General features: G+C 41.0%; 1 protein-coding gene across 2 annotated transcripts in view; it reads right to left on the reverse strand.

Moving 5' to 3' along the window:
- Positions 1-4,675, reverse strand: part of LOC118422052 — an 11,564-nt gene extending 6,889 nt beyond the window's left edge. For both annotated transcript variants that reach the window (XM_035829558.1, XM_035829557.1), the window contains exons 1-2: positions 4,510-4,675; positions 2,706-2,786 (exon numbers count right to left, since the gene is read on the reverse strand). In XM_035829558.1, the coding sequence (XP_035685451.1) occupies positions 2,706-2,769 (64 nt within the window). In that variant the 5' untranslated portion in view covers positions 2,770-2,786; positions 4,510-4,675. The remainder of the gene's footprint in view (positions 1-2,705; positions 2,787-4,509) is intronic.
- Positions 4,676-11,996: the final 7,321 nt, after the last annotated feature.

Below are 11,996 nucleotides of genomic sequence, written 5' to 3' on the forward strand. Positions count from 1 at the left end.
CGCGTGGAAAAAATTCCAGCAATACTTTTTATTAAATCCAGTAATTCCGGAATTCTTGCAAAGCGGACACTCTATTATTAGCCTAGCCCATTAGGCGTCCGCCAAAAATCACAATCCTTTCAGAGGCTCCTATTAAAGTTAGGCTGACAAACATCCGGCAACGCACATCCGCAAACATAACGATCGAAAATCAATGGCCCCATCCACTGTAGAAAGTCCCTTTACTTCGCTCTTGTTTCCTTCGACCAGTAAGCCCCCCCCCCCCCCCCAAAAAAACAAAAAAACAACAGCACCTGAACGCCTGCCTGCAAAATATTTTCATTTTCAATCAGACCAAATTCCGGTCCATTAATTTCTTTCAGGGCCGTTTTTTCCGGACCGGTCTGTTTCATCGTACCCACCCTAGAGTACCACGTACCCACCCTAGAGTACCACGAAACACATACCTTTGCCAAATAATCAAGGCTTTTATGGATACTGCCTTTATTCGGGACTCTGAGTCTAAGGTCTCACTCATGTAGTACGGAGTACCTAGCCAAAAAGTAAACGACAGGACGGATGTGTGGTGTGAACGGTTGTAAATTGCCTTTTAATTATCCATTCCAACTTATGTCAAGCGTCAAACTGAGGAAAACTTGTTTGTAATTGTAGAAACTAGCAAGAAAAGTTTGACAGACATGCACTACGTAGGACATGCACATGCCTGGTAATGTTCATCTGTACATAACTTCCCAAATTCTACAAGTAAGGAGTTCCCGTTATTTACCACAATGATATTTTCTCATCTATTCTGCAAATTAGGTCTGTATTCTGCATAATATATATAATAAATATTCTTCTCTTTCTCAGTTTCAAATGTCACATGTTGCAATGGTCCTATAATTGAATTGAACGTGTTTAGACGATTTTCAATTAATTATGCAAATTAGATTCCAATTTACATAGTTAATATGTAATTATAGGATGCAGCACTTGTTTATGACCACTACCTATCCATCAAATATCATTAATATCCATCAACAACATCTCGAGTTATGTTGTTTACAGACATCCACGCGTACGTACAAAGCTCTCCGGGACCAGTAAGAAAACCCCACGTACACTTTTTTCGAACTGAACCTTGTTTTTGTAACCCCTACCTATCCACCAAATATCAACAAGATCCATCAGCAACATCTCGAGTTATCTTGTTCACAGACAAACGTACTTACGTACAAAGCTCCCTGGGGACCAGAAAGAAAACGCCACGTACACCATTTTTAAACTGAATTTTGCTGTTTGTAACCCCTACCCATCCGCTAAATATCAGTCATATCCATTAACAACATCTCGAGTTATGTTGCTTACAGCCAAACGCACTTACGTAGAAATCTCCCTGGGACCAGTAAAAAAGGCCACGTACACCATTTTTGAACTGAATTTTGCTTTTTGTAACCCTTAACTATCCGCTAAATATCATTCATATCCATCAACAACATCTCGAGTTATCTTGTTTACAGCCAAAAGCACATACGTACAACGCTCCCTGGGGACCAGTAGAAAACGCCACGTACACCATTTTTAAACTGAATTTTGCTTTTTGTAACCCCTACCTATCCACTAAATATCATTCATATCCATTGACAATATCTCGAGTTATCTTTTTTACAGCCAAACGCACTTACGTAAAAATCTCCCTGGGACCAGTAAAAAAGCCACGTACACCATTTTTGAACTGAATTTTGCTTTTTGTAACCCATAACTATCCGCTAAATATCATTCATATCCATCAACAACATCTCGAGTTATCTTGTTTACAGCCAAAAGCACATACGTACAACGCTCCCTGGGGACCAGTAGAAAACGCCACGTACACCATTTCGAACTGAACCTTGTTTTTTGTAACCCCTTCCTATTCACCAAAGATCATTAATATCCATGGACAACATCTTGAGTTATCTTGTTTACAGCCAAACGCACATACGTACAAAGCTGTCTGGGACCAGTTAGAAAACGCCACGTACACCATTTTCGAACTGAACCTTGTTTTTTGTAACCACTACCTATCCACCAAATATCAACAAGATCCATCAACAACATCTTGAGTTATCTTGTTCACAGACAAACGCACTTACGTACAAAGCTCTCTGGGACCAGTAAGAAAACGCCACGTACACCATTTTTGAACTGAATTTTGTATTTTGTAACCCCTTCCTATCCACCAAACATCATTCATATCCATCAACAACATCTCGAGTTATCTTGTTTACAGCCAAACGCACTTACGTACAAAGCTCTCTGGGACCAGTAAGAAAACGCCACGTACACCATTTTCGAACTGAACCTTGTTTTTTGTAACCCCTTCCTATCCACCAAATACCATTGATAATATCCATCAACAACATCTCGAGTTATCCTGTTCACAGACAAACGTACTTACGTACAAAGCCCCCTGGAGACCAGTAGGAAAACGCCAGGTACATCATTTTCAAACTGAATCTTGCTTTTTGTAACCCCTACCAATCCACTAAATATTAACACTATCCATTGACAATATCTTGAGTTATATTGTACACAGACAAACGCACATACGTGTACATACAAAGCTCCCTGGGGACCAGTAGGAAAATGCTTGGTACACCATTTTCGAACTTTTCGAACCTTACAAAAAAGAAAAGTTTAAAGCAAACTTTTCTTTCACTACTAAAGGAATCCTCGGTACTCACGGCCAGTTGTTCCGCCGATGGTGACGGCCATCACAAAAGTAGCGAGCAGAGCTTTCCACATCATGTCGGTTGTGAAGAAACCTGCGTAAAAACAGAAGATTACAGATCTTTTTATCAAACGCTGTGGGGGGGGGGGGGTCGTGTGGCGTAATTTTGGGGCGTTTGGCCCAGCACCCTGGGTTAGAATCCTGCCCTGCTACCTATCTTGTGTCATTGGGAAAGGTATTGTACATGACCTTCTCACTCCACCCAAATGGGTACCTAGCTGACTTCGGTTGGGGAGGTAAAAGGGGGTGGAAGGAGAGGGTTGTAATCCACCGACCGTGTCCCGGACACAGTGGATAACAACCACTGCCCTACTCTCCAAGCAGAGGTTAGGCTCCGGCTGTTTTTTTAACCGTTTATTTGGTCGTTTTTATGGGGCTTTCTATTTTGTCATTTTTCTTGAAGTACGTCAGCCAAAACTCTGCCTACTCTCCAAGCAGAGGTTAGGCTCCGGCTGTTTTTTGACGTTTATTAAGTCGTTTTTATCGGGCTTTCTATTTTGTCATTTTTCTTGAAGTACGCGAGTCAAAAAGTTAGGTTTTGACACAGCAAGATAAAATACAAAATAGAAAGCCCGATAAAAACAACTAAAAAACGTTTTAAAAAGCAGCCGGAGCCTAACCTCTGCTTGGAGAGTACCACAACCCCTATGGCCTATAGCTAAAAAGGGCTATGGGACTATACATTTACTTTCTTATGAAACATGGTATTGTCTTCCCTACCACGTCCTGCCATCATCAAAACACGCATGTAAAGCTCTGATTTTCAAATAGGCACTAAAGAAATGACTTGATTGTTACAAAATGCATTTAGAAAACACCCTGCCATGGAAGAATGGCAAAGGAAATGGCTCATTCAGTTCAATCCTGATAAGTGCTATATCATGCACATAACGAACAAACGAACACCAAATGTGTCCCCTTACCAGTTTTGTGGTCAGACATTAGAAACCACAAAAACCCACCCATACCTGGGTGTTACATTAACAACTAGGCTGAAGTGGGGTGTCCATGTTGACAGAATAACAATCAAGGCTAAACAGACATTGAAAGTAATCAAATGCAGCTTGTGGGCATGGCCAACCAGGGTAAAAAGACTTGCATACACGTCACTGGTAAGACATAACCTTGAATATGCCGCTACAGTATGGGATCCGTATACAAAGCTGCCCGATTCTGTACAAACAACTACAACAGGGATTCTAGTGTTACCAAAATGAAAACAGATTTGCAGTGGATGTCACTTGAAGACAGAAGGAAAATGTCCAGACTTTCCATGATGTACAAAATTACCAATAAACTGGTGGACGTACCAACTGATAAGTATCTAATTCCAGGACAAAAAGAACAACTTGGAAACAGTCATGCCTTCAAATACCAGAGTTACCTACCTAGAATTGATGTGTTCAAAAATTCGTACTTTCCCAGAACTATCGTAGAGTGGAATTTGTTATCACCAAGTACAGTAGGGGCATCTTCTTTGGGTAGTTATAAAGAACGCTTGCAGATAGATGTGCAAAAGCTAGGTGTGACGGGTCGTTCGGTGTAATATAACCAGCTGCTGCCGCGCCGCGCGCCTGCGAAGCTGGTGTGTTACGCCGAACGGCAGTTATACCGGCTATATAGATACAGATAGATACAGATACAGATAGAACCTCAAATATCATGCACTACTATGTTCGTGCGGCAAAAATAATGACATCATAAAAAATAAAAGTAACCAGAAAAAAAAAATACTTGAGTCAGGGAACGTTTCTTACCGGCTGAAGTTTGCTGGGAAATCAAGTGAGAGACCGTTCAGATGATTCGAAGGTTGATCTAAAATACGGTCAGCTGTTGATGAGTGTTCCTCACGGACCGCACTCCCTTCTCTCCACAACACACGGACCGTTTCAAACGACAGCCCCCGAACAAATGCGGGGGACTGTCTGGTACAAGCCGTTACGAGACGACACCAAGGACTCTTCCCATTGGTTCACGTCACACTGTCATCAGTGAATTTCATCAGGCTACGTCATACGAGAAGACGTGGCAACATGGCAAGAGGCGATTGTCATGAGAACAGTTTACCCATAGTGCTCTCCCATTTCCCAGCGTGCAATGCGATCCGTGAAAAGGGCCAGAAATATCTCTTGTCGCTACGGCGCTGATGCAATAGTTCACTTTTTGTTTTGACAAACAAAATAGCCATCCGGATCTGCTATTGAGTATGATGTCATACAATGTACCGGTCTGGTCGTCTAGTTGTCTATTCTGAAATAAAAGCATATCACTGAAGCTGCGGTACGCTAGCTCAATAAATTTTCATAAATATAAAATGAAGCTTTTTACGCTTTGCTGTCATACTTGTACGTTCAGCATGATACTCCTAGTATAAAAATCAAGGCTAACACAAAACAAATCTAGGACTCAGTGACGTCGCCAACATGCAGAAGTCCAGTGTGGCGACAGTATATAAACAGGTCGTAGTAAGACATCTAGGGCGATTGTTCTTATATCTTGAAGATAACAATACAATGTCCTTGGTTGGACGCCTAAGTGTGATGTCTGTTCTTGCTACTCTCCAAGCAGAGGTTAGGCTCCGGTTGTTTTTTCAACGTTTTTTTTAGTCGTTTTTATCGGGCTTTCCATTTTGTCATTAGATTTTGACAATACAAGATACAATACAAAATAGAAAGCCCGATGACAATGACTAAAAAAACGTTAAAAAAACAGCCTGAGCCTAACCTCTGCTTGGAGAGTATGTTCTTACTGTGATGCGGAAAGATGGCTTCATACAGATATGTTATATTGAACGCTCGTGTGACGTCACCTCTAGAGCGCATTTTGCGATAAAACATTGCTGTCAGGGAAGTCAACTAAGATACTGTAAATGCAGGAACTTTCGCGGTGGTTTAATGTTCGCGGTTTTCGCGGTGGCCACTTCACCGCGAACTTAAAAACACCGCGAACATTTTTCCATGACAGTAAGAGACTGCAGTTCATAGTGCTACCGCAAAGTTAAAACCACCGCGAAAAGTCATTTTTCCTGCTACTGCGAGATTAAATCCCCGCGAACTTAAATGCATTTACAGTATTTGAGAGAAAAGGTGACACCACAATGGAGATCACGACAAATGTTGAAAGATTTGATACTGTGAGATGTCTGGATGTCTGAAAGACTGAAGAGACGGTTAAGGGCTCGTTGAGAGATCGTTTTGGTGTGCCAAATATACTTATGTTTCTTTGAACCTTTGTTCATTCATGAATGAATGAATGAATTTTATTTACTCAGCAATCGCACAATGTACAATGTATGGCAACTAATAACAACTAATAGCTATGCAGACAATAGTACTAAGAGGCTACATACAAAGTAACAACAAAACATTATTGATAACAGTACAGTTACCATAGTACATCCAGTTCAAAAGATCCAAAAAACGAATTTCTGATGCAGTACCAAGGTCACATACCAGGGGGCCCAAAATTAAACTTGACCTTTGTCTTCCCAACAACTACCCATATACCAAATATCATTGCAATCCGCCGAGAGGTTCTTGAGATATGCTCACTACAAAAATCTGGACACACAGATAGACACACAGACAGACACACACACAGACACACACACAGACACACCCAAAACTATATCTCCATTTTTCATGGAGATAAATATAACCTCCATTACATTTCATGAAGGTAAGAGAGATGTGTGTTTTTGTTCTAATATTCTTAAACAATGTTTCTCTCTCTTTACTGTAGGTAGGACATTTCATAACAAAGTGGAATTCATCTTCTGTATTTTCTTGACATGTAGGACACAGTCTCTGAGTGGCTGGTGTGTTACGGTGACGACCGTTTTCAATTTCTAAACAATGTGCACTTATTCTCACGAGAAGCTCATACTGGCACATTGATCTCATGAGGTCCGAAAACTTGTTGCGGTCTGCGACTAGAATAAACAAGGAGCCTCAAGATTACATCAACAATATCCTGGTCCATGTCAATAACGATGAATGTTGTATGTTTTCTGTAAATGCAAAGTCCTATTAACTTCTGTTTTATGATTGTATCATGGTGATTTTGTATGTTTTCTGTAAATGCAAACTCCTATTAACTTCTGTTTTACGATTGTATCATGGTGATTTTGTATGTCTTCTGTAAATGCAAACTCATATTAACTTCTGTTTACACTACGCACACGGTGCCACTATCAGAACCATCGCTGACGTTAATGCTTTGTATCCTTTGAAGCACGCACGTAGGCGAGCAAGGCTTGAAATCCTTTTTCTGCATACCTGCACTGGTGCAGGTAACATCGAAAATTACCTGCACCACACAAATTTTACCTGCACCACTCTGAATTTAGGAAGAATGGATCATACTAAAAATTGTTGAGGAAACTTTGCTATTTTTTCTTTCATACTTTTTCTTTCATGCAGGTGGTATTTCGAGCCCTGGCTAGAGATACGTATAAGAGATACAAAACGTCGAAAGTTGGATCTGTAGATGCAGTTACTTTAGCGGGGATTCAATTTCGTGTTATTTTGTTTTATAGAGTCTTGTGTAAATGCTGACTATAGCCTGGGTATCATCCTCCGTTGTAAACCGCTGGATGAATCTTTAAGTTAGAAAGATGAAAACAAAAGTTTGAGACAGTGGTTTTTTACTTACTACATGTCTGTGTATGAGTTTGTGAAGAGACACTGATTTTATTTCATGGATCATATCCTCTGAAGACCCCAGAACTAATGCGAGAGGGTGAAATAATGCAGCAAAAATATATTCAAACAAGAGTTCGGAGACCTCTTGCTTCTCTGAACTATTCAGATGGTGTGTGATTGGGGATGTTGCGTTGTTGTTTGGAGGGAGGGCGGAGAGGTATGGAGTGTATGTTGGTGTTGAAGGAAGGGGTGTGAGAGGGGTGACAGAGTCGGTTCCAAGTCCCTGCGAGGGTTGCCATTGTCATCATTTACAAATGTTTTCAATTGTTTTCAATTATATGTCTAGGAGATTTTATATTTAAGAAATATTTTGAATGCTATTTGAACTTTCTGAATATTTTCCCAGGTGTGTAAAACCTTTGAAATATTCACGATGCGGAACAGAATACTTCTCAAAGTTTGTAAAGAATGGTAACGGCATTATGCCATTATTTACCATTTTCTACCATTTTTTGTAATATTGGGTCAGTGGGCTAGGAAGAAAGCAATTCACACATCCTTGCAAAGTATGGTTAGGTGTCATGTCAATGGCCTACCACAAAGGACCCACCAGTGCCCATCAGTGAAATCTAAAAATATAGCAGGCAGACAAAAGGGGCTAACTTTTAAAAGGCACTAAACTAATTCTATCATTTGGCAATGTTTACCATTATTTGCAAATACTTGTAAAAGTGAAAGAATCCTGCAGATGTTTGAAAATTATTGTTAATAAAGAGATTTTTGTGCGATCTCTTTCAAAATGTTTCCAAAGTATTCAAAGGAATTGTCTGAAAACCCTCATGGTATCTCGGAATGGACTCTATGTCCGTGGCAGAGCTGATCTCTTTGTGTCAGACTTTTTTATTCGCACGCTCGCGTCAGTTTTAGATTTCCCACTGTATGTCATCCATATTATCAAATCAACGCCGCCCTATTGTCATCACGTAGATCACTCCATTTGGAAGATTGTTGGAGGGGGGAAACAATTCTTACGGGCGGACCAAATATCTTAGAAGGGTCGTGAAAATCGGCCTGCCCTGTTATAAATCGCCTTATGTTTTCCCCAACCATTTCAGAAACATGTTAAGACTCTTTTTTTCTGCTTGATTACTCACGAAGCGGCTAATTATTGATGAACTGGATCCATGCAACCCAGCCATTCTCTCCTCTCTTGTCCAGGTTAGATCACGCAGTGTTCTGGGTACGAGACTCTGGGCATCCAAAATGGTGGACCGATCAAAATACACAATGAGAATCGCATTTGTTCTGTTTAACTTGATATACTTGGATACCACTTGCAGAAGAGGAAGGCTTCGCCTGTTGTGGACTACATATGCTATATCAGGGTTACTTTTAGTAACTTCGGGCAAGTGGTATCGTCATTTTTCGTCATTCCAGTGGAAAATAGTGAACAAAGATTATCTTCATAGAGTACGACATGAAGCCTGGCGCTACACAAATGCCTGAGGTGGGTGCCTTCCTCCTTACAATTTATCAAATGTCAATAGAATTATCCACGTAATGGGCTGTTAACGTTAATGAAAATGTATGCGTTGCATACTACAGCTATGTAACATTATCTGCTTGTAGAAATTTTTATGTAACGCTCCGTCGGATGATTATTGTTCTAGTTTACCTTGTAAGCCTTCTCATATTAGTTAGAATGCATGTGCGGCGACAGGAATTCTAGTTAATATGTCAAAGGGTAAGGCACACAAAAAGTAAACAGTCGTTGTCTTGACCATTGTTTCGATTTGCATAACAATGTCCAGACGGAATGCACTTCCGCAACATCTTATCGAAACCAAGACTACAGATAGCTTTAAAGCTGGGGTGGCCAAGTACTATGGTTACCCCAGCTTCACCCAGCTGTAAGGGGAGGAGCCTATACCTAGTGTGGCAATGTACAGTAGCACTTTTTTTTTCGTTTATTTATGCACCACTTTTTTCTTGTTGACGGCATGCACCACCACCACCGGCCACGCTTGGGTAAGGCCCTGACCATAAGTCCTAGACACTATGCCCCATGCGGGGTTTTCGTCTAGTATCACGACAAGACAACACAAGACGGGTTTTGTTTACTTTTTGTGTGCCTTACCCTTTGACATATTAACTGTCGCCGCCGACATGCATCCTAACTAATGTGAGAAGGTCCCCAAAGTCCCCAAAACGTGCTAATTTTGTAGAAAACGGTACTTCTGCACATGCGTCTTGCTTTGCCGCGAATTCGAAATCTGGCAATATGACCATGATATGACTGCTGTCCAAGCAGAGGTTAGGCTCCGGCTATATTTCAAACCTTTTTTGTTTTGTGTTTATCGGACTTTCTGTTTTATAATGTTTCTTGATGTCTCACAGCCGACAAGAGAACAGTAAAAAAGGAGGGCGTTATTATTGAGGGCGTCAATATATTATATATTGGTCACTTCAGCTGAGTCTGCTAAGATGAACAATACAACCTACATGTGCCTCCTACAAATAAAGACTTGTTTCTATTGATAAACCGTGTTCTGTTCATAATGCCAGCTTTATAGTCCTGTGATTTAGCATCATTTTTTTTCTTTGCTGGATTTTTATTTTTTCGCCCTCTCGCATTAGTTTTGGGGTCTCCAGAGGATGTCATCCATAAAATTAAGTCGTTGTGGCCTTAGCAGTAAGAAGATTTAGAGGGGACATGATCGCAGTCTTTAAAATTATCAAGGGACTTGACAAAGACACCCTCTTTACTCCATTGTGCACACCCTACAACACCAGAGGGCACCACTTGGAACTAACTCTCTATATCTCGCAGTAAACTGGAAGCCCGGAAGAGAGCCTTTCCTGTAAGGGTTTTGGAGCCTGGAATGAACTACCGTTGGATGTTGTAATCCAGAACACAGTGAAATGCTTCAAAAACAAGATACTGACATACATTGAAGCCGTGCTTGACGGATGAGCGACAGTGGACTACCCGCCTTCCAGCTCCTGATCGCGGAGGCACCACAGTCTCTGCGGTTCAGGTGAATTCAGGTAAATCTCTACGTCAGTCTTCATATAGCGGTTCAATATGTTTCAGAAGTGGTTGCGGAACGACACTGGGATTTTGAACAGATTTTAAATAGAATAGAATTTAGAACACTGTAATTTGGGTTAAAGTCGCCAGGCCGTTATGTTTATGCCAATCTGTTTATGAGTTTATGTGTGGGCACATATGCATTCGTCTTGTCCTAAAACGTCAGAACAATCCAAGGGGGTCAGAGTGGTCTTGAAGCAATTCTAAGTATAGTAAAAACCATTATCATAGTTACGGAATGATGTAGTCTGTTTCTTCCTCTCCTTTTTTGGTGTACAGTTTAAAATGTAGTAAAGAAAAGGCTTTCACTACTAATACTACGCATTTGATATAGACACAGATAGATGTTGAAGAATTTGATTTCATATCTGCCAGCTATATGCAAACTCACAGTTGAACTCTGTGATCCTCTCCAATAAAATGGGGTAACATAGCAAGATACTTCAGGTTCAACTTGTGCGTGTGAGCCTTCGTACTTTTGACGCCACGCCCACTTCCTGTGTTTGCGCTTCAGTTAAAAGGTAGCAGAACACAGTGTTTCGCCTATGGGTATTTACATTATTGTTAAGGACCCCAAAGTGAGGAGGTTCGACGCCTCAAGATTCATAGCAGGGTGCAAAAGTAATTAACAAGAATTGAATGTGTTAAAGTTCATGATAGAATCTAGAAAAATGCGGATTTTTTTCTGCTTCTTCTATAAAAAAAAACGCTTTCATTTGACCCCCAGCGGAGGTCAACATACTGCAGCCGACACACGTAAGTAGTCTGGAACCGGATTCATTCGCGAAATTCTACCAAGCCAAACAACCATCGTAACCCAGGTCATACAGCCTCACAGCTAACGTAATCCTCTACTACCCAACACAGTTTTCAACTCGCTGACGTGCACACGTTATTTCAGGACCTGCGACGCCCAAACTACCCCAAGGGGTCGCCCATAAATATCGTACTATACGACCTTACAAAAATACCGCAGGGTCAGAGTTCAATTCTGACCGGAGGTAGGTTTTATATAGGATGTGCACGATAGTCTTCCGGCGTGTCAAACTCGAGTATAGGTTTACCTTAGTTTACCACTACGTAACCCTTACGCGCGTATATACGCTTGAGTTTCCAAAATCTTCAAACTTATTCCAGCGGGCCAAACTTGGTATCATTCGAAAGGTCCCTTGGTAGGGAATTGTAAGCCACAAACCGCAAAATTATATTGTGCATTGTTGCCGAGATATTCTCGAGTATAGGTTTACCTTAGTTTACCACTACGTAACCCTTACGCGCGTATATACGCTTGAGTTTCCAAAATCTTCAAACTTATTCCAGCGGGCCAAACTTGGTATCATTCGAAAGGTCCCTTGGTAGGGAATTGTAAGCCACAAACCGCAAAATTATATTGTGCATTGTTGCCGAGATATTCTCGAGTATAGGTTTACCTTATTTTACCACTACGTAACCCTTACGCGCGTATATACGCTTGAGTTTCCAAAATCTTCACACTTATTCCCAGCGGGCC

This window comes from Branchiostoma floridae, chromosome 8, assembly GCF_000003815.2.
Source record: "Branchiostoma floridae strain S238N-H82 chromosome 8, Bfl_VNyyK, whole genome shotgun sequence".
Lineage (NCBI taxonomy): Eukaryota > Metazoa > Chordata > Leptocardii > Amphioxiformes > Branchiostomatidae > Branchiostoma > Branchiostoma floridae.